This window comes from Vombatus ursinus, unplaced genomic scaffold (assembly GCF_900497805.2).
Source record: "Vombatus ursinus unplaced genomic scaffold, bare-nosed wombat genome assembly UNPS02014847.1, whole genome shotgun sequence".
In the NCBI taxonomy this organism is placed as follows: Eukaryota; Metazoa; Chordata; class Mammalia; order Diprotodontia; family Vombatidae; genus Vombatus; species Vombatus ursinus.
Genome location: NW_020954625.1, coordinates 4924507 through 4948113, shown reverse-complemented (window position 1 = coordinate 4948113; position 23607 = coordinate 4924507). Strand labels below are relative to the sequence as shown.

General features: G+C 46.9%; 1 protein-coding gene across 1 annotated transcript in view; it reads left to right on the top strand.

Moving 5' to 3' along the window:
• COL13A1 (collagen type XIII alpha 1 chain) overlaps nucleotides 1-23607 on the top strand; it is a 212940-nt gene that overhangs the window by 4885 nt on the left and 184448 nt on the right. Inside the window, exon 2 of the mRNA XM_027840607.1 lies at nucleotides 15454-15523. Within this exon, the coding sequence (XP_027696408.1) occupies nucleotides 15454-15523 (70 nt within the window). The remainder of the gene's footprint in view (nucleotides 1-15453; nucleotides 15524-23607) is intronic.

The following is a 23607-nucleotide window of genomic DNA, read 5'->3' as shown; positions in this document are numbered from 1 at the left end:
AATTCTTGGTATATACAACACACACACACACAGAGTTAGAAGTGGCGGGGGAGCAGCTGAGGGAGGAGGGAAGACCTCATGTGGAGGGAGGTTTGATCTGAGTCTTGAAGGAAATCAGGGATTGAAGAGGTTGAGCATTCCCGGCATTGGGAAGAGCCGCAGCAAAGGCATGGTGATGGGAGATAACGTACAAGGAGAGGAGTAATAGGTAATAAGGTTGAAAGGCAGGATGGTGCTACACTGTGTAAAAATTGAAATGCCTAACAGAGGAGTTTTTATTTGATTCTGAAGGTGGTAGGGAGCCATTAGAGTTTTAGGAGAGTGACAGGGTTAGATGTCCAGTTAAGAAAAATCCCTTTGGTGGGTAGTACAGTGGATAGAGTGCTGGGCCTGGAGTCAGGAAGACTCATCTTCCTGAGTTCAAATCTGGCCTCTGTCACTTAGTAGCTGTGTGACCCTGGGCAGGTCACTTCATCCTGTTTGCCTCAGTTTCTTCATCTGTCAAATGAGCTGGAGAAGGAAATAGCAAACCGTTCCAGTATCTCTGCCAAGAAAACCCCAAATGAAGTCACAATCAGACATGATTGAGCAACAAAAGCTGGTCTGAAGTGGGAAGAAACTTAAGGAAGGGAAATCAGTTAGAGAGCTATTGCAATGATTGAGGCAAGAGGTGAGAAGGGCTGCAATTAGGCTGGTGGCTACGTGAGTGGAGAGAAAGGGATGAATGTGGGAGCTGTAGAAGAGGTAAAAACTGGATCTGACCCCTGATTGGATCTGTGGAATAAGGTAGAACAAGGAGTCAAAGATGGCACTGAGGTTCCAAAACCAGATGAGTCAAAGAATTATCCTGCACTCTACATGATAAGTGGAATTGAATATTGTATACCAGAGTTATCTTTGTCTTGTCTTATCTCACAACTAGACTATAAGCTCTGTAAAGGCAGGGGTGACATCTTATTTAAACCATATGCCTTTCCTAGTACCTAGCACTGTGCAATGAATTCAGTAAATTCTTTTTTTTTTAAGTGAGGCAATCAGGGTTAAGTGACTTGCTCAAGGTCACACAGCTAGTACACGTCAAGTGTTTGGTCTGAGGCCGGATTTGAACTCAGGTCCTCCTGACTTCAGGGCCGGTGCTGTATCCACTTCGCCACCTAGCAGCCCTCAGTAAATTCTTAATAAACATTTGTCGAGTGAATGAATGAATTCCTACATTAGACTCAAAACGCTCTGCCCCCTGTGTTGTGAGTCTTGCTGTCTGCCATATCCAAAGGAGTGTGTGGGGTATTCAAGGAGGACTAGCACCTCTGGTGTGAGGGCTTACTAAGCCCTTTTCAGTGCTGCTCATCTGCCTTTGGTGTCCACCTGGCACCCAACTCTCACCTATGGCTCCAAGAGGCTGTACCATGCTCAGCAGCCATACTCTGGTGAAATTGTCTCAATAGAAGGGCTAAACCAGGCTGAGGATAGTCAACGGGCCTTAAACCCACTGGGGAGTTAGAGGATGTCTACCCCCAGCATGTGAAGACTTGCCCCAGTGGAGTAGAATGGCCATGAAGGCTGTGAAGCAGGTGTTGTGGAGCGCTTGGAGCTTGGTCAGACATCAGAGACGCCAAGGTCATCCGCTGCATCCCAGGCCATCACCAGTCATCCTGACTGTTGTCCTGCCACTGGACTTGGATGACTCTGGATGAGAAAGTGAGGCTGATGATTTTGTGCAGCTCTGCCTTCCTGAAATCCAATTCACTCGGAAGTCAAATCTTCACCCTGTGATGACATTGATCCTCTTCTAAAACGAAGGAGAAACAACAACCCAAGTCCTCCAAAGAAAGCTGGTCTGCTTGTGGCTGACAGGTCATAGTCAGAGAGTTCCTTGGGGGAGGGGGAGGGGAACGGGGGAAGATCCTGAAGACACGAACCTGGGCCTGTATAGGAGAGGTGGGGAGAGACCTTCTAGAAATGAAGAGAGGCCCACAGAAGAGTCACAGGGTGACCTTTTAGTTGTGTGGCTGGGAAGGAAGCCCATAGCTGACTCACAAGTCCAAAGGGGAAGAATTGTGTTTGACTCCTCCCTAAGTTTCTATGTCTAATCCCCCCAACCTCCTAAACTGCCCAGTACCCTAATGTATTCCCACATTGGGTAACAAGGCCAGGGCCTGATCTCCTGCTCTGAGTCACCCTTCCTGACCACTAGCATGGTACAGAGGGGAAAAAAACAGTTGTTTAGGACTTGGGTTTGAATCCTGCCTCTGACATGATCTGGGCAATCTGAAGCAAGTCACTAAATCTCCTTGGACCTCAGTTTCCCAGGACTCACTCAGTGGCCCCTAACAACCTTCCAGCTTGAGTCTATGGTACAGGGTAGTGGTTTAGAGCTAGAAGGGACCTTGGAGATGATCTATTCCAACCCCTCATTTGACAGTGAGGAGACACAGGTCAAGAATTTATGTGACTTCTCCAAGGTCACACAATAAATAGCAGAATCAAGGTTTGAACATAGGACTCCATTCTCTTTCCACCAGACCCCAGTGTCCCCACCTCCCCCAACAGGTTAACCTGTCACCTTTCCTTCATGACAAGTCTTAACCTTGAAAGAGCTCTGTGTGGCAAGCTCTGTTTGGCAAGCCACGTCTCTCAGGGCCTCAGTTTCCCCATATCTGTAAAACAAGGGCTCTGGACTAGATGATCTCTAAGGTTCTTTCCACCTTTAAGAGCCCATGATGAGCTGGTGGGGAAGATATTTATGGTCAGGATGAAAAAGGAAAAGGAAGAGAAGGGGAAGGAAAGAAGAAAGGGGGAGGATAAGTAAGAAATGGTGAGGGAGAGGAAGAAGAGGGGGGAGGGAGAGAAGGAGGGCTAGGGAGAAAGAAAGAAAAAAGGTGGGAGGGAGAGAAGGAGAGAGGGTGGAAGGGAGGGGAAAGAGTGAGGGAAAAAGAGAGAAAGGGGGAGGAAGAAAGAGGGTGGGAGGGAAAGAGAAAAGAAGAAGAAGAAGAAGATGATGATGATGATGATGATGATGATGATGATGATGAAAAAGAAGGAGGAGCAGGAAGAGGAGGGGGGAGGGAGAGGAAGAGAGGAGAGGAGGAGGGAGAGGGAGAAAGAGAGGGGTAGAGGGAGGGAGGGGGACAGAGAGAGAGAGAAAGAAAGAGAGAGAGGGAGGGAGGGAAAGAGGGAGGGAGGGAGGGAGAGAGAACTGGAAACACAGGTGGAAGCCAGATTTCCAGCTCTGAGTCAGCAGTGTGATGTGGCAGTCAGAAAAGCTGACATGCTTAGAGACTGCCAGAAGCATCCAGGAAGAGAAGGGGGCCCTCTTGCCATCGACTGCCCTGGTCCCCCTACATCTGTAATATTGGGGTTTGGTCCTGGAGACCACAGGGCAGAGCACAGAGTCAGGGAACTGCAGATTTAAAGCCATCTAGTCCATCCTGCCCCCCTTACTTTACAGGTGAGAAAACCTGCCTGGGCCCCAGGCGAGGTCACACAGGTAGCAAGCCTCCAAGGTGGGATTTGAACCCAAGGCCCATGCCCCCAAAGTCAGGGCCCTTTTCCCTTGCATCCTGTGCACAGAGGAGGGTGAGGGGGGCAGTGAGCAGGCTGGAGAGCGAGCCTACCATATGAGGATTGGTGAGGAGAGCTGAGATAGTGCAGAGAAGGGAAGATTTAGGAGAGCAATAATAGCTGTCTTCAAGGATTTGAAGAGCTGTCATGTGGAACAGAGATTAAGCCTCGTTCTGAGCTCGGCTCCAGCAGTCAGTGGAAGTTGTGGAGAGAAGGATTCAGGCCCAAGAGAAGGGGAGCGCTTGGTAGCAGCACTGTTCCCAAGTGGAATGAGCCACCTCTGGGTGTAGGGGTTTCCCCCTTCCCCGAGGCTGCACCTTGTCTGTCCTTCACTCTACAAGAGGACCATGTCATCAGGATGGTGGTGTCTTGACTTGCAAGTGAACTGGATTTAAGAGAGGCTGGGCTGTGCCAAGTCTCTGTCCTCCAGAGCTGGGTGTCCGCTTGTTGGGGAAGGAACAGAATAGAATGATAACTAAGGGGAGATGGAAAAGGGGCCTTGAGAGCGCCAATAAGCCCCAGAAGAGGGGGTGGCGATAAAGCAGTTGTCTGGGCTCCTCTTTGTCCTTCCCCATGGGGGCTTGTGCATGTCCTCTGGGTTTGCATGACCTTAATGACTTTTCCAGCTGCAGAGCTGTTGGTAAATCACAGAGACCCAAATGAAGATCAAAAGAGGCACAGAGTGCCTGTGAAATCCACCATAAATGATCAGGGAGGGCAGGGGTGGTGTCTGCCTCAGTGAGGTAAAGGGAAAGGAAATGGAGTTAGCACAGTGAAAGGTATTCCCAGGGAGAGAGAGGTCTGTGGGCTGAAAGTCAGCCTGATAAATTAACAGAGGAAGTAGTCACCTACCTGTGTTAATTCAAGGCTCGCTTATCCCCCAAATATCGCAGTGCCTGAAATTCCACCATTAATAGAATTTCTTTAGGCTTTTCCATCTGATCATAGATTTAGAGGAAAATAGGAAAAAATTAAGGCTTTTGTTAATGAAAAGAATTGCATGTAGTAGATTGTTTTTGGTAACACAGTTTAATTTTTAATATATCAAAAGTGAAAAATCACCAGCATAGAAATTAATGTCTCCTCATTTGGATCTCATGGAATCCCATAGTTCTGTGGAACACAACTGAGGAAATGCTGGTCTAAGGGCATTTCTAATGATGACTGTCAGTGGCCTCAGAGATGGAAGTAGTCTCTGAGGCCAGCCAGTCCAACTGGTACTGTAATGGTTCTTTTATAACCTCCTTCTCAGGTGGAAACATCTCCACCTCTGGGCATCTCCAACAGGCCAGTTGATGGTGATGGTGATGAGGAGAGGACTATGGAAACTCAGGTGGACATGTCTCCATCTCTGGGCAAGAACAGGCCAGGAACGATGGTGATGAGGAGAGGACTATGGAAACTCAGGTGGACATGTCTCCATCTCTGGGCAAGAACAGGGCAGGAATGATGGTGATGAGGAGAGGGCTATGGAAACTCAGGTGGACATGTCTCCATCTCTGGGCAAGAACAGGGCAGGAATGATGGTGATGAGGAGAGGGCTATGGAAAGGGAGGCTGAAGGGTGCCCAAAATAGATCTTCCCAATTTCCCAACTCTACCAGACTGTGGGAGAGTATAATATTAGGTATGGTGACCAGAGCACTTGAACGTTCATGAACGGGGGAGAAGGATGAAGAGGAAGGGGATTTTAAAGGGCTGCACACTATTGAGACATGAAAAGAGCATTCAGATATTTTTAATATACTTCTTTACTAGGATGGGTCTATGCTGTCCCTGGTTTGAGCCCTCCATCCCCTGGCGCAAATTGCCACTTATCCACTCCTCATCCTGGGCAAGTCCTGTCCATGTCCTTTCATAAGGAGCCCCTCCTCTTCAGCAAGCTGGGAACCTTTCTCTAGGTCTTTTAATATTTCAGGGATATCAAGTAGAAGGGAATTTAAAAGTCAATCCAGCTGATAGACTGACTTCAAATATGCTATGTAAGAATAAGATTTTGATTCCTACTGACCACAGAGATCAATCCTTATTGAAACATTCTTTCCACTAGACCCTGTCTCAATTTGTAACTATTTAAGGAGCTGAATAGAGGGAGTTAATCTGCTGATAAATTAAACTTAAATTGGAGGATTGTTTTTAATCTTTTACAAATAAATTTTATTGAGACATTTTGGTTTGGTTTTTTTTTTACATTACCTAATTCCTCCCCCACCCCCCAGTCTCCCTTTTATCAAATAATTTTTAAGAGGAGAAAAAAATTCAGCAAAATTAATCGACACAAAAAAATTGACTTTACACTTGCAATATTCCATACCCATAGAACCTACCTCTGCACCCCAGGGAGGGACTTGAGGTATGTTTTCTCATATCCTTTGTTTAGGGCCAAGCTTGGTCTTTATAATTTCACAATGTTCAGTTTTGATGGTTTAGAAGTTGTCATTGGTGTTGTCATCCTATATATTGTTTTCCTGGCTCTGCTTACTTTACTTTGCATCAGTTCATATAAGTCTTTTTATGCTTCTCTGTATTTATTACGCTTGTAGTTTCTTATAGCACAGTCTTATCCCATTGCATTCATGTACCATAGCCTCCTAAGCTATTTCTTAATTAATGGGTATCTTCATTGTTTCCAATTCTTTGTACCTCAAAAAGTGCTACCAGAAACATTTTGGTGCATAGGAAACCTTTCTATTTGTCAATGATCTCCTTGGGGTGTATGTTTAGCAGTGGAAACTTTGGGTCAATGGGTATAGACACTGTAGTCATTTTATTTACATAATTCCAAATTGCTTTCATTATCATCATCGAATTCAATTAAGCACCTACTATGTGCCAGGCACAGTGCTAAGTTCTGGGGTTAAAAGAAAGGCGAAAATATGGTTCCTTCTCTCAAGAAACTCACATGTGAATGAGGAAGACAATATTCAAACAACAATGCACATTCAAGGTATATACGATGTCAATGAGACAATCTCTCAGAGGGCTGGCACTAGAAGCAGGAAGGATGGGGAAAGGTCTCCTGCAGAAGATGGATTTTGAGCTAAGTCTGTAGTTGAGGAAGTCAGGAGATGGAGACCAGGATGGAGAGTCTTCCAGGCATGGGAGACTGTAAGGGAAAAGACAAGGAATTTGGAGATATATCCATAGTTTAAAACATGAACTGGGAAGCATCCCAGGCTGCAAGGGAGCAACAGTTCTGAATTAGCTCCAAGCCCCCAGGTCAGTGTCCACTAGCCAGAGTCTCACATTTCTCAAAAGAGACTGTTCTGTCTTGTTCCCCTTCCTCTATTCAGGGCAGCAATAAGTAAATTGCAGCAAAGACATGAATATGTTGTTCAACATATTTTTATCTCTATTAAAAATCTAAGAGGCAAAGTGAACATTTGAAAACAAAAGTTAAGGCTTCCCTCACCCAGAAGGCAACAAAGAAGTCAAAATGAGTAAGTAACCCATGGGACCATTTGGCTTCTTCTCTGGAGGGAGAGAGGGAGGAGATGGGGAAGTAATGTGTCTTCTCTGCCCTGGCACCAACCCCATCACAGTTGTTGGTGCTACCTAGACTGGAGCGTCTGTCTGCATGGCTCCATGCTCTGCCTTTAACTTATGATTGGATCTGTTTTCCCCACTTGCCTCTTGGCTCTGGCTTGCCCCCACCTCCTCCTTCTTAATTGTTTGGCTTGGTCTGCTGAGTTCATTTCTACCTTCCTCTACCCACCAGCCCCCTCATCATAGGGAATATACCATATTATCATATAACACATCGTAGGGAGTTGGCGAAAGCTTGGCAGTTTGAGTACTGTCTGTTCAGTGGTTTGCTCTCGCCCCTCGAGTCTCTCTTGGCCATTGGCTTGTCAAATGAGGGAGCTGGAGAAGATGACCTGTGAAGTTCCTTCATGCTCTGAGTCTGTGTTTCTGTGGTTCTAAGAAAAGCCCTCTGTGGCTGGGGCCTCTTGTTCACCCAGCTGTGGGACCCTGAGGGGATGGGGTGGGGACCATGTTGGCAGCCAGAGTCTTCCTTAAAGCTTCAAAGGGGAATCAAGCACAGACGGGCAGAACAGTTGGCATTTCATGGCCCTTTCCTCTGAAAAGGGACACTGAGGCTATTTTTCCTTGGCAGGTTAGCGCCAGGCCTTAGTTCTTACTGCCAAGACCTCCAGGGCAGGGAGGGGGGGAGGGAGGGGCTCAAGATCAGCCCCTGATCAGAAATAGATAATGAACATTTTGTCAACCACATGATGCCAGGCATCCTCCAAAGCCCTTCCCAATCTGGTCCTCAACCCCCATTATGGCCTTACCCTCCCCAATGCCTTGACCATTCCAGCAAGGTGGGACCTAAGCATCCTCTGCGCATTCTCACCTCTGAACAGTTCTCACGTGCCAAGGCTAACTCTGACTATTTTATTATTGTGAGCTGATATTTAGATGAATTACAAACCACTCTCACAGCAACCTTGTGAGATGGGTAATACAGTATCATTATCACCATTTTATAAATGAGCAAACTGAGGCTTAGAAAGGTATTATAAAATCCTATTTGTCTAGTTCAATCCCTTCAGAAGAAAGCAAGCCCATTCCTTCAAAAACCAAGCTCATCATAATAGCCTTATATAGTACTTTAATGTTTACGATATAATTTTGCATACGTTATTTTGGCTGATCCTCATGATAAGACTGGAAGGGAGGTGCCATTGTTAGCCCTATTTTATAGATGAGAAAACAGAGGCTCAGAGAGGTATTATAAAATCCTATTTGTATAGTTCAATCCTTTCAGAGGAAAACAAGCCCATTCCTTCAAAAAACCAACCTCATCATAACAGCATTAAATAGTACTTTAATGTTTATAATATAATTCAGCTGGTCCTCATAAGGCTGGGAGAGAGGTGCCATTGTTAGCCCTGTTTTATAGATGAGAAAACTGAGGCTCAGAGAGGTTGTGACTTGCCCCCAGGGTTGCACAGCTAGTAAGTGTTGAAGACCAGACTTGATGCCAGACCTCCCTGATAAGCCCAATACATCAACCGCCACCAAGGCACAACAGCTTGCACATGGCAGGGGCTAAATAGAGCTTTACTGAAAGGAGTTCACTGAAGCAAAGCCTGACTTGACTGGTCCATTTGAAAAGCTGTAGAAGGAATTCCTGCTGTAGAAAAGGGCAGGGTTTGATGTCTTCTGAGGTCCCTTCTAGTTGTAAGAGTCAGGATTCTATAGACAAGGCACCGTATGTGTGTGTATGTGTGTGTGTGTGTGTGTGTATGTGTGTATGTGTGAAAGAAGCTGAGGCTGGGATACAAAAACAAAAGCCAGATAATGACAAAAGATAAATACAAAATGAAAGCATGGGCCCTGCCCTCAGTGAGCTTGCCATCTGGCTCAGGATGCAGGACATACCAACATGAACAGATAACTAAGGGATTGCAGGTCAGATTCTCGACCTGTTAGTCACTTATTTGTAGAATTTGGTGACGGGAGTAGGTGCCCTATCTTTTTTTTGCTCATCCTTAATGGTTCATGCTTATCCAGCTTGAATCTGTGGCCAAAGAGAGTTAAACTCAACCAGCAAGCAGGTCTGTTTGCCCTCTGTGGCCTCAGTTTCCTCTTCTGTAAAACAAGGGGTTTGGACAAGATGACCTCAAGACCTGTCAGCTCTAAATCTCATGGTCCTTGGATTGGTCTTCCAGTCTTGTGACAGAAACTGGGATGGTGACATTCCCTTGCCTGATTGAATTCTGAGAGATTGAATATTCATAGCGTCCTTGAATAGCCCAGATGGATCCCAGACCAATCCTGATGCTGACTTCCTGAGGAAGGGGGTCCGGGCAGCCTCAGTGCACAAAAATGGCCAGCACTCTTGAAGGGTTAAGTGGCAGTAACCTGCGACTATTGTAGAGAATAAGCTCAAGCTGTCCCAAGGAGGCCTGGGATTCCTTGGGAAGTAATGAGTTACCCATCACTGCTTATCTTCAAGCACAAGTGAGATGACCACTCATTGAGTTGTTGAATCCAGGATTTGTGCTTGGGTGTTGACTGACTGACTGATGGACTCACTGACCTCTTCACCTCTATCCTCTTCACATTCAACACCCCTGTCATTAGACCCATCTCCCAGTCTTTTCCCAGGTCCCCAGCTACAGTTGCCTATACCAAGTCCAAAGGAAGACCTTCTCTATGGCATGTTGGTTTCCAAATTAAGAGAGAAATAAGTAGATAGGGGGTGGTTAAAATTTGATTTCATGGGGGGTTGGTTCAAATTGGATTTCATGGCCTTAAGGAGTTCTTGGTGTGGACACTCCTTCTATCAGTACAGATCAGCCATGGTTCTTGCAATTTATATTCAAAGTTACCTGGGGCACTGTGGGGTAAGTTACTTGCCTAGGAATGCACAGCTGGTATATGTCAAGAGGAAAGGCCTGGACCCAGGTCATGAACTCCTTGCAAATAGGGATTGTTTCACTCTTTGTACTTGTATTCCCAGCACCAGACACATAGTAGGCTCTTAATAAAAAGTTGTTGATTGATTTGACTCCAAGCCCAGGTCTCCATCCGCTATGGCTCACCATCTCTTGTGCATTTCAGGAGAAGGTGATTATTGTTGAATTGTAATGTGTCTCACCTATGGAGCCTTTGCCTGAGCAAAACCATGATGACCCCTCTCCCCTCCCCACCCCTGCTCCCTAGTTCTGCCCAGTGGATAGAAAAGTAGCCTTGGAAGCAAGACAACCCAAGTTCAGGTCTTGCTTGTGCCACATAAAGGCCATGTCACCTTGGACAAACCACTTCATCTTTCAGAGACCCCGAGAAATTCTTGGAGGCTATAAATTGAAGAGGCAGTCCTGATTGGCCAGCAAGAGATTAGCCAGAAGTTGGAGGTGCTCACTATAGGGGATTCTCACAAATCTCCTGGACTAGCAGGAAGTCACTTCATCATGTTTCCTTGGCTCTACCTGTGGGTGTGGCCAGGTGACTTATACTTGCATCTAGGAATTCACAAGCCTGTCCAAAATAAACCACAAAATCCCAAATCATGTTTTCTCCTCAGAATCACAGTACAGTTGCTGACCCTTTGAGGGGGAGCTTTGAGAAGCAGACCATGTGTGGTAGCAGAGAGACCAGGAGACTTTGAGTTGGGGGATTGGGAAGGGTATCCTGGCTCCACTACTGGCCAAGTCACTTAATCTTCCAAGACTCAGTTTCCTTATCTGTAAAAGGAGTCAACTGGACTAGGTGATCTCTGTTAGAGATCTGGCCAGCTCTAATGTATCTGATCTTTCATTCCCCTGCCCCACTGTCCCACCCCAGCTTCCTCCAGACCTTCAACTGTTTCCAGATTGAATAATTCTTGTGCCCAATCCACATTCCAAATTGTCTACACCAACCACACCACCCCATCTCCCTCTTCAGAAGACTGGAGATCATCCTCCCATCTGGCAAAGCTCACTTGGAAGCAGGAGGGTGCACTGGAAGGCTTTCAGCTCATTCTTCTGGCCTCTTCTCTTGTCAAGTTGTGTTTCTCTGATCCTGGGCCAACTTTGCTGTGTAAGGAGAGCCTTGTGTTGGGTAGGTCCATTTTCAGTGACCACCTCCTCTTCTCACTTCCTCCTCCCAGCCTAACCCAATTATTCTGAGTCGTGGGCTTGGATTTCCCAATTTCCTTTGCTTTGATTTGGCCAGGCAGAACAACCCATGCTTGGGGGCTTGTGGCTGAGAAATCTGCCTGTGCCTTGGATGAATCTTACAGTGCTTGGGGCATGTTCCCATCTCCTAGGTATGGCTCCATTGGGGGGTGGACATCCTGAGGGCCAAAGCTGGCTGATAGATCCCTATTCATTGCAATTCCATCCATCTCCTGCCATTCCCTTTTAAAGCACCTACTGTGTGCCAAGCACTGTACTGGATACAATGTTCCTGGTTTTAATTCATGAAAAATTCCATCCTGTACACATCTTCCCCTTTCCTGCTACTGTGCCTTTGTTCACAACCCTCTTCCAGAATGCCCTCCACATACCTCTGGGTCCTTCAAGGTTCTCATAGGAGATGGTGCAGTACTGTGAAAGTCACAGGACCTGGGTTCAAATCCTACCTGTAACACAGTACCTGTGCAGCTTTGGCAAGTCAATTAGTTTCCTTAATTATAAAAATAGGAGGTTGGATGGTCCCTAGAGCCCCTTCCAGGTCTGTGATCCCACTTCCTCCTCACCCATCCTTGTCCACATGCTTCTCTCCCTCCTCCAAATCCTTGTCACATTTGTTGTCTGGTGTACCCACCTGCCATGGCGGCGGGGTAGAGGGGAGGGTAGAGGTGTGACATCCATAGCACTCAAGCATTTATCAATTACTTGTGCCCTCCCCCAAGGGCATGGCTGAGATGGCATGGCCCATTTGTGGGCCAGGATCTTGGGGACATGGCAGAAGTGGGAGGCTGAAATAAATGAGCCCCCACAGGGGCCTGCAGGAGCAGCTAATTCAATTAAGTTCAAGTGCGCTCAACAAGCTTCTATGAAGCACCCACTGTGTGCTAGGGGCTGTGCATGGAAAGGCAAACACCTGCTAGAAGGACAGAGCGGCTGCCTGTTCCATCAAATCCTCACTTGGTCTTCATGGACCTTGGCTTCCTCATCTATAAATGCTTGAGCTGGAGAGGTTCGATCGAGGCCGAGTTGCCACAGTTTACACCTGGGTTCTCTCCCCCTTCTTCTGGTTGCCAAACGATTATCACCATTTTAATAGTCTAGGCAAAACAAAGTACTAGACCAATGAGATGGGAGGTGTGGGGCAGCTGGGGTGCCCACGGTATTAGTTTTGAGCATCTTTCCTTTGGTGAGCTCACAAGACTTGGTCTTCAGTCCAGATCCTCCCTTACATAGACTGTCCCAAAGTTCAGTTCTAAGCTATGAAGCTAAGCACAAAGACTTTTCGGACACCTTGTATTGATCCTGGATCTATTCCTCAACCTGAACCAATGGGGTAGACACGGATAAGATGGCACCGAGACCTCCACTGATGCCTTTTCCCTCTCGGTCACATCACCCAGACTTTGGCTTAGGTCTCTGCACATAGTGGATGCCATCCCATCTTCCCATGTCATGCTCAGAGCTCTGAAGGACGGGAACAGAGGAGTGGTACCCACCCCTGAGTCTCACCACCTACAAAATGATCCAGCATGTTGGAAGAAGACTGTATTTGGAGTCCATCCATCCATCCATCCATCCATCCACCCATCCATCCATCCATCCACCCATCCATCCGTCCAGCATTGGTTAGAGAAACATTAGAGTACAGTGGAAAGATGCTTGATTTGGGTACTGAATTTGGTGCCTCCCGAGCTTGAATCATGATTCTGTCATTTACTGCTGTATCATCTTAGGCAAAATCACTTAACCTCTTTAGGCCTCAGTATCCTAATCTATAAAATGAAGGATTTGGACTAGATGACCCTGAGTTAGTGGCTATTACGTACAAGACGCTATGCTAGGCATTGGAGACAGTCCCTGCCCTCAAGGAGCCACTGGTCTCCTGGGAGATGGGGGTGACAATGATAATGAGGACAGCTAACATTTATATGTTGTTTTAAGGTTTGCGTCTAGATGACACAACATATTAAATGAATGAATAAGTGAAAAGACATTTTAAAAGTACTTATTATGTACTCAAGACTGGAAATACAAATAGAAAAGTCAAATAGTCCTGCCCCCAAGGTCCTGAGATGTGTGGAAGGGTTGAGCTCCAGTTCACATGGAACAGCCCAATGGGCCACAGTGGGCCCAGGTGTCTAAAAGGCATAGCACAGGGTAGATGGTAAGACCCAGGGCTGGTAGAGCCGATGGCAAGGCCCAATGATCTTCCACTTTGCCGGAAGGGATAGAGTTGGTATCTCGCTGTTCATTCAAGCAGTGTAAGCAAAAGTGGGGGTGCCTGGGCCTAGCCTGCCACTTTGAGGTAGGGGGAAGTGGCTCACGGTTCAGAGTAGGGAAAGGACTCTTGGACCCCTCCCAAAATGGTAAGGTTGGGTGGTCAGTATCCAGACAGGAAGGGGAAAGTGGAAGATTGGAGGTAGGGTGGGGGTGTCCTCGCTTGGACCTCTGGTTCCCAGATTGTATTTAGTTCATAGATAAATAAAAATAAATACTCGTGTTGGGATGAGGGAAAAAGTGTGGAAACTAACACTGGAGGGAATCAGGGAAGACCTTATGAAGGGGACGGCTCTTGAAAAGCCTTGAAGGATGTTAGGGCTTCTAAGGGAGAGGTGAGGGAGTAGAACATTCCAGGCCTGGGCATGGGTGGGGGGGGACAACCTGGGCCAAGATATGGAGGCAAGAGATGGTGCGCCATGTTGAGAGAGCACCAAGTAGGTCAGGAGAGTATAGAATGCACATGTGACGGGGAGTAAAGAGCCTGAGAATCTGGGTTGAAATGCTGAATCTGATTTCTAATTTAAATCCTCTGATCCTGTGATCTGCTTAAGGTCTATTACCAGGCAAGAGATCTGCAACTTAAAGAGATGAAGTGATTGGCTCATTGTAGCAAAGCTAGTGAAGCATTGGAGCTGAGCCTCCAAGTCAACTTCCAAGTTCAAATTAAATCAGAGCTCTTTCCATTACATTCCGAGGTTCTAGTCCTGGGTGACATTGGGCAGTTTCCTTAATCCCTCTGAGCCTCAGTTCCCTCCTCTGTAAGATGAGGGGGTTGGATTAAATGACATAAAATGTTCCTTGAGCTCTATATCCTAGGATCCAATGAGTAACAATGGGGAGTGTCCAGTCCAGATTGCATCAGGGATGCAGGCCTGACGTCAAAGGCGCCTGGCCCAAAACACTCAGGAACTTGGAGCTGGCATTCTCAGTGTGGAATGAATAGCCAATGGGCATTTTCTCTTTGGTATTGATGCAAGGATTTTTAAAGGCTGACAATGAGGTCCTTCTCTGTTTTGTCTATGTGAGGACACCTGGAATCTTGGCTAAGGGGAACAGGAATCCTGCCTTGACCAGCCCAGTTGGGCTTATGGAAAGGGACACATCTCTTGCTCAGTCGCTTCCATTCAACAATCATGGGACCTAAAGATCTGGAGTTGGAAAAAAAAACAAACAAACTTCCGAGATCTAGTCTAAGTCCTCTCTTTTTTCAGGTGGGGAAACTGAGTTCAAATTCTGCCTCTGACCTTAAACAAGTTGCTTCCTCCTCTCTATGGCACCGTTTCCTTACCCATAAAATTGGACTAGATTATCTCTCAGGTCCTTGCCAGCTTTAAATCAATCCAACCAGCCCATGACCAGCACTGAAGGCTCCCCCTGCACCCCCTGCCCTCTAGGGTTGTTTTCATGGCAGCCCCATCTCAGCTTGCTTGATAAGAGGACTTGAGCTCAGTTAAAGGCATTTCTGGTATCTGGGGGCAGGTGGGGGAGGGATGAGTTGGAGGAAGGGAGTCTTCCAGATGCCCTTGAAATCACCCCACTTTGGGTCACTACTACCCATGAAAAGCTGACCTTGGACCTAAACACCCACTCACTCCTTGCTGTCCAGTTTACAGAGAGAAGGTACAGAAAACAGCCAATGACACAAGACAGGATGTCATCGGGTGGGCACCAGACTGTGGCTTAGCCAGACAGTAACTGGTTCACAAGTCATATGGTCTGGCTTGGCATCTCTAAGACCAACCCAAAGAGAGGGGACCCGACTGGTCTGCTTCCTATCATGCCGGGGCTGGGCTGAAAGTTGAAGGCCGTTCAATTTGGGGCTTTGATCCAGAAACAGTCATCTGTCCTCCACTCAGAATCAGCCTAGCTTCCCCCTCTTGGAGTCTTCTCCTCCCCTGTCAATGTCCTCCTCACCCCTTGTGACAAGGACATGCCTGGCTTTATGATCTGGAGCTGATTTCCCTCTTCTTTCCTCCCTCCTGTAGAAACTGAAACTTCATTTGACCAGGCGACGAGAGCCCCGGGATACATCGTTGAGATGTAACTGTCCCCCAGGTAAGGAGCGAACAGGGCAAGAAGGGAATGGGGCAGGGGGAGTGTTTCAGACATGACCCTGAACAATGTCTCATCTGTCACCAGTGTCTGTGTGTGGATGTGTGTTGGGCTGGGGGGATGTAAGCAAAAATTCAAACATCCTCCACGAGTCTAATGGGGAGTTTTACTTACAAACTTTATAAAACCTTATTAGCCTCCCTGAGCTGGATGGGAGGAAGCGTGTTATATTGCTGAATTTGAAACCAGGAGGTCTGGGTTTGGATCAGCGCTCTGCCATTAACTTGCTGTGTGTCCTTTGATAAGTCCTTTTCATTGTCTGGACTCAGTTTTTCCATCTGTGAAATGAAGCAGTTGGGTTAAGTCATCACTAAGAATTTATTAACTCTCCAGCCATAATTTGGAGGCAAATTTGGTAATTTGAAGTTCAGTAAAAAAAAAAAAAAGAAGAAGAAGAAGAAGAAAAAAGTATGCCAGTTTAGGGTTGGAGGATCTGGGTTCAAATCCTGGCTTTGTCATTTGCTACCTGCGTGACCTTGAGCAAATCGTCGGATCTCTCTGGGCCTCAGTTTCCCATATAGACAAAATGAGCTCTGAGGTCCAACTCTAAATCATATGATCTTATAGAAGTGAATGTGTATAACTATAGTTGTTTTGAACTGCCTTTCTCCCCTTCCCCACAAGCATCTTTCCCTAAATAAAATTTTATTTCCCTCTTTGTAATCCGTTTATCCTGTGGCATCCTTCGGTGGTTCTGTTGCTGCTAACTGGCATTTCTAGAACTTTAAAGTGTACAGAGCACATTATGTACTTCACTGTGTCTGAGCCACAAGTGCCACCTTTTCCATAAAGTCTTCCCCAACCCTCTTGCCCAGCAGCTAACGATCTCCTCCCACCAAATTTACCTCGTGTATTTACACTTTGTGCCCCCTGACAGAATGGAAGCTCCTTGAGGGCAGAACTTGTTCATTTTTGTCTTGGTATCCCCAGTGCTCATAGGGCCTGGCGCCTAATATGTGAATGAATGAATGAATGAACGATTGAATGAATGAATGATACTACTTAGTAGGTACCATGTACCTTGCTCAGCACTTGAGACCCAAATATGTACAAGCCATTGAGACAATCCCTGCCCTCAAGGTGCTTGAGTTCTAATGGGAAAAGACAACACATAGAGGGCAGTTAGGTGGCACAATGGATAGAGCACCAGTCCTGGAGTCAGGAAAGCCTGAGTTCAAATCCGGCCTCAAATACTTACTAGCTGTGTGACTCTGGGCAAGTCACTTGTTCAAATCCGGCCTCAAATACTTACTAGCTGTGTGACTCTGGGCAAGTCACTTAACCCAGTTTGCCTCTGTTTCCTCATCTGTAAAATGAGCTGGAGAAGGAAATGGCAAACCACTCCAGTATCTTTGCCAAGAAAACCCCAAATGAGGTCATGAGGAGTCAGACGGAAAACGACTGAACAACAACAACAGAGTTAGAAAGGAGACTGTTGGCTGAGCACATGCTGAACTGGGCAGAAGTGACATGGCGGAGAGTGGAATGATTTGGAACAAGGGAAAATGAAAGCTTACCTCTCAGAGCCCGAGTCCCAGGTGCTTAATAATGCTTGTTGACTGATGGAGCCAGTGCCTGGTGTTATTATCCCCATTTTACAAGTAAGAAAACTGAGGCTGATAAAAGATCATTGGCTTGCCTGTGGGTCCCATAGCTAGTAAGTAGCAGAGACAGGATTTGAACTGTTTCTTCCTGACTCCAAGTGTAGGCGTCTATTCACAATCCCTCTGTCTCATCTTGCTGAACTCCATGAGGATAAGGACCTTTCTTGTCCAAACTCTACATAACTCCCAATGCCTGACACAGTAGGTCCTTTACAACATATGCTGAATTTAGCTGAATTGACTTAAGCTTCTCTTCTCAGGAGAATTCACTTCCATAGAAGGCAGCCAGGCACAGTGGAAAGAGAAGGGGGTGAGGAGTTAGGACCCCTGGATACTGGTCTTGATTCCACCACTAACCAGCCTGGAGACCTGGAACATGGCAATCGTGGTTCCTGCCCAATTGCCCATGCAGCTGTAGAGATGGAATAAATATAAAAATATCTTGTCTAAATAAGCAATATAAGGTATAAGTAAACTATATAAAGTTTACATAGGCATAAATAAGCTATATAAAGCTTATAAAAATAAGGTATACAAATAATATATATATATATATATATATAAAGGATTATTATGGAGGGTGGGAGCAGAGGTCTACCTAAACCCAAATTGTCCTCACACCCACCAAATGACCTAGATTTTCCTACCCACACCACTAGTCAAGAAGGAGGAAGGACAAGTAAAAAAATTGGGGGGGATAAAAATGTTTGAGTGATTATCGTGGGTGTAACAACACGTTCTAGCAGAAAGAACACTGGTCTTAAGGTCAGAAGACCTGAGTCCTAATCTTGTCTCTGTTTCTTACTGCTGGTGCAATGGAAAGACAACTGTATTTGGGGTTAAAAGGCTTCAGTTTGAGCCCCAGCACAAGCCCCAAGTGACCATGGACAAGCCATTTAAACCTTCTGGGCCCTCACTTTCCTCATCTGTAAAATGAGAAGTTGACCTTTAAGGTCCCTACCAGCTCTGAATACATGTTGTAGTATCTGAACGCACCCCTCCCCCAACTCATAGGGCAGGGCCCCCAGAAAAGGCTATCGTAGGTTCAAATTCTCTGTAGGTCAGCATTCACTGAAACCATGTCTCACGAGCCCCCTGTATTACCTGTAATAGTCGATCAGCAGTCCCAATTCAGTCAAAGCCAAGGCCTGCACATAAGGATAAGGCACATACATGTCGGTACCTCGTGGCTAGGGCTGCAGTTTCCCCCCTAGCTGGGGCCGCTGGGATCTTCTAGTGACATGATCGTGTTGTTCCCACTTGGCCTGCTGCGTACTAGTCTCTGACATTTGCATAGACTTCATCCGCTGGATACACAGTCACTGCTGGCCACTACTCCCAGCTCTCCCAGCTCTGATATCATTGCTTCTTCATTGAGAAGAGTGGGCTCTGCTAGGCTCTCTTTTTAAAAAGCAGCTGCATTTGCCTCAGTCATAGGACCAGCAGCAGCCCTCCCGAGGGGGAACATCCCTTCTGGGCTTTATGGAGTAAGCCATCCTATTCCCTTAGGAGTCCTGCAGGGATAAGAGACCTATCATCTCCCAGGAATTTTTTTTTTTTTATCCCTAGTATTCATTAGAACAAAGAGCGGTGCCACTCTTGAATCTTTAGAATATACAGCTGAGAGGCTCCAACCTCAGGCTTATCCTCAGGCTTGGTCTGACCTTCCTGGTCACAGGGTTTAGATCTCCAAGGCCAAACTTGCTCTAATGTAGGGTGAACATTCCCTGTGCCTCTTGATTTTAATCTCCCAAGTCTAGACTACGCCTTTTCTTCATCCTCATCCACGTAGGAATTCTTCACCCAATCACTGCCCAGAGGAATCATACTTTCCTAATTTTTCAATTTCAAGTACCTTCTTTTCTTCCAGGTAAAGGAGTGGATGTGGAAAAGGCAGAGACACAAAGCTAAGCCCATCAGGCAAGGTCATTGTCTCTCCTACCTGCCACATTCCTGGTCTTTCATGTGTAGATTCAGACAGCCCAAACCTCTCACAGTTTGAAATCACCCTTACATATGGTGCTGGGAGGCCCTCCCTGGGATCATTTTCTTCCTCTGGGAAATTGAACAAAAGAAGCTCTGAATTGAATTTCAGCTTTAAAATTCTTGATATTAAGGGAGGGTTAGAAAGCCTTGAGGCACAAGGTGAGGGGAGAGGATAGCCGTTTCAGGTTCATCGTTGACTCCTCACTCTCTCTCACTGAATTCTGATACCTTCTCTCTGCTCACGCCGCTGCCATCCTGGCTTAGACCCTTTATCACCTCTTCCCTGGACTACTAATTGGTCTCCCCAGGCCACTCCATCCACACAGCTGCCACAAGAATTTTCCCTGAAGTGCAGGCCACTCCTCTAAATAAATAAGCTTCAGTAGCTCTCTGTCACCTCTGGAGGCAAATATAACTCCTCTGTTTGGCTTTTAAAGCCCTTCACAACTGGGGCCCAGCCCAGCTTAGCAGCCTCATTGTACATCACTCTCCTTCCCAGACTCTTCCATCCATCCAGACAGGCTGCCTCTTCATTCCTTGTACACTCCCTCCATCTCCCATCTCCAAGCTTTTGTCCAGTCATCCTGCATGCTCTCCCTCCTCTCCTCTGCCTCATATATCCCCCCTCTTCTTGCCTGATCAGCTCAAGTCCATACATCAAGCCTTTCCTGGTATCCCCAACTGCTAGTCCCCCCCCACCCCACCCCCACCTCCGCCACTGGCCTTGTAGTTGACTAACCTGTTTTTACTTTGCTTTCATCATTTGGTCGTTTCAGTTGCACCCAACTCTTTGGGGTTCTCTTGGCAGAGATACTAAAGCAATTTGCCATTTCCTTCTCCAGCTCATTTTACAGATGAGGAAACTGAGGCAAACAAGATTAAGTGACTTGTTCAGGGTCAAACAGCTATTAAGTGTCTGAGGTCATATTTGAACTTGGACCTTCCAGACTCCAGGCGTGGTACTCTATCCATTACACTGCCTCACTGTCCAATGTTTTTATTTTGTACACACTTGTATATATCCATATTGCTTCTTTTATTTTCCCTTTTGTGTCCCCATCACCCCGCACAGTGTCTAGTATACTGAAGGTGCTTAATAAATGCCTGTTGATTGATTGCCACGAGGTGTGGCAGAAAGAGCAATGGATCTACAGTCAGAGGACCTTGGTTCAAACCTCAGCGGTCCCACCTGAGTGACCTTGGGCAAGTCAATTCATCTCTCAGTGACCACTATAGTTCCTTCAGCTCTGACTCTCCATTTAATCCTAGGATTAAACGTTGGTGGCCACCCAAGAAGGAGACACAAAGTTTAGGTCCCCCGGCTGGGCCAGAAGTGGGCTTTTCTCTGCCAGCCCATGGGATTGGTGCCCCAAGGTTTTTAGGGATGAGGAAGATAGGTTTTTATAGAATGGGGTTGCTCCTGAATGAGAGGTTTGCCTGCTCCTTTAAGGCTCCCAGATGAAGCTAGTTAGAAGGGGGTCATCTGGGTTAATTAAAAGGGTGTATGGAAACCCTGGGAAACTCCCTCCCACCAGGCACAGGAGATTGGGCTCTGGGGGCTGGGAAAGAGGATCTGGAGGTTAATGAGATGATTCTTGGCTCTCAAACAAAAAGAAAGTGGGGGAGTCCTGGGGAAGGACCATTTGCTGGAGGAATCGGAATGCCCCGGGGGGAGGAGGGACCTGTGAGAAGAGCTTGGGAAGGACCCACAGGTCTCACCTTCTGATTGAACATGGAAGCTATTGTGTCTAGAGTTCTCAGCTGGAAAGGGCTAATCAGGGAACAGGAGAGCCGAGGGAACTTCAGAGACCATCTCTGACCTGCTCGTTTTACAGAGAGAGGAACTGAGGCCCAGAGAGGGAAAGGGGCTCAGCCCAGAGGGCCCAACTAGTCAGTGACAGCTGTGGATTCAAGTCTTAGGCCTTTGACACCTCCCCCCAGCTCATTCAGTGGTCTTCCATTACACCCCACTACCTCTTTGGCATGTGGGGAAAACCCGAAACTTGTGATTTTAGAGATGAGACAACTGGAAGAGCCTGGACAATGGATGGGTGAGGGAGGGGGAAAAGACTTTTACCCAGAATCACAATGGGAAGGAGAAAACACCAGGAGCAGAGAGAGGACTGAGTCAACCCGAGACTGAATACAATCCAATTCAACAAAGGTCTTTAAAGTTTCTGCTATGGGGAGGGCATGGCACTCTACACTGGGGGTACAGAAATAGAAAGCAGCAGTGCCTGCCCTCAAGAAACTTACCTTCCATTGGGCATGTGTATAGAAGCTACAGTGTTGTAGAAGCATGGTGTCATGGGGAGCCCTGGGTCAAGAGTCAGAAGACCTGGGTTCGAGTCTGCCAAAACTCACTTTGAGGCTGTGCAGCCTGGGACAAAACACTTACTAAAGTGAACCTCCATTTTCTACTCAGTAATTAGTATTTATAATGGAAAGGCAGAGTGGTAGAATGGCTAGGTGCTGTGGAGTAGGAGTCCTGGGTCCAAATCCTGCATGGGCAGCATCAAGTTGGCACTAGGGTCCCTTCTAGCCATAATAAAATAGCTGAGAAGATGATATTGAGATCCTGTGAGCTTCTTCAATGGGCGTGTCCCACACAGATGAATTCGCAATACTTCCACGACCCTCAGAACTTTATTAGCTACATCATGGTTATATTCAGGCTCAAATGAGACAGCACTGAAAACACGATAGGATATTAGCTATTATAAAGAAGAGAAAGCTGGGAGCAGAGATTCAAGAAGGAGCCCTTTGGAAAGGCTTTGCTGCACTGAAAGCCCCCACTGGGCTCCTAGGGAGCTATGCCCGTGCCAGAGGTACTGAGGTGGGGAAAGGAAGGGAATAAGCATTTCCACAATAACAACAACTAACGTTTTGATGGCACCTACTATGTGCCAGGCACTGTGCTAAGCACTTTACAAACATCTCATTTGATCCTCATAATAACCCTAAGAAGCAGGGTTGTACTACTAGCTGCCTCTGAGGAAATCGCTTTAAAGAAAAGGAAGAGGGGAGGAAAAGACAGAGAGAGAGACAGAGAACAGAGAGAAACAGAGAGATAGAGACAGAGAGACAGAGAACAGAGAAACAGATGAGAGACAGAGAGAAGGAGAGAGAGAAAGAAGGAGGGGAGGGGGAGGGAGAGAGGGGCCTGCCTGCGTGATAGATGTTGGGCCAGTCTGGTTGGAGCTGATTTAATTTGCTTACAGTGGCAGGAAAGCCCACTGACCAGGAGACTGGATCTGGCCTTTGAGTGCAGTCCACTCCTCTTCCACCCCCAGGGGCCCATAGAGAGTTGTTGTGTTTCCTCCTCCCCCGCCCCCCACCAGGTTTCCTGAGGACAGCATTTGAACCTTGGTGATCTTGGTGGAAATATCAGAGAGGAAGGGGAGGGGGAGGAGATGCTGCATGTACCTTCGAGCAGGCCAGCCCAGAGGAAACTGGGAAGTGCCAGCAAAGAGACCTGGAAGTGACCTTAAGAGAAAATCTAGTTCAAATGTCTCATTTTACAGACGAGGAAACTGAGGCTCCGGGCATCTGCTCCCTTCCTCCCCCTTGTACCCGGTAACCTTAGGCACCCAGGGCTTTCTACCATAACCCCCTGCCCAGAATCCCAGGGGATCACTTCTGAGCTTCCCTAAGCTGATCTGAGCTTGCCCTCTTGGCTGTGTCCGCTCCTTGGGACCACAGCTGTAACTGGGGCAAGTAGCACCAACTACCCATGAGGAGAGCAGGGAGACCTCAGGCAGCACGAGGCTGGGGCTGGTCTGGGGTGGAGGGGAAGAACTCACCTGGGCTACTGGAGATGAAGAAGGAGTGTTTTTTGCCAATGAGACACAAAGTTCGGCTATTTCTAAACTGCTAAAGGAGAAGGGCTGTTCACACCCTCTAAATTTCAACATCGTGGGGGCAAAGCTCTGGTCACCCCGTCTTAGTTTCAGCTCCACTTTAGATCTTTCCACATACCCCTGCTATCAAAAGTATATTTCAGGTCTTGGTGCATACTAACTCCCCAATTCTATTAATTGACAATAAGGTATTAATGGCACAGAATGGCTTGAACTATCATTATCCATTCCTAACACATTATTTCTATCTTGGTGCTATAGGAATGGCCAGGGGTTGGAAGAAGACATTATGGGGGTGGGAGGACAGAGAACTTTCCACACCTTTTCCAGTTCCATCATACACTTAAGAGCTGTAAAGGAACCATAGAGATCATCTAGTGAACACCAATTCCAGAAATTTGCAGATGGGGAAACTGAGACCTGTAGGGGCTGAGAGTGTGGAATGACTTTCCCAAGTCACACGGATGACTAGCACCTCTAAATCCAGGGCTGGCACTTTCCCCTACTCCACCACATGGGAGTGCAGAGCTGACAACATGCTTCACCTGCTTGTACTGCTAGGTGAGGGCAGTGTGAT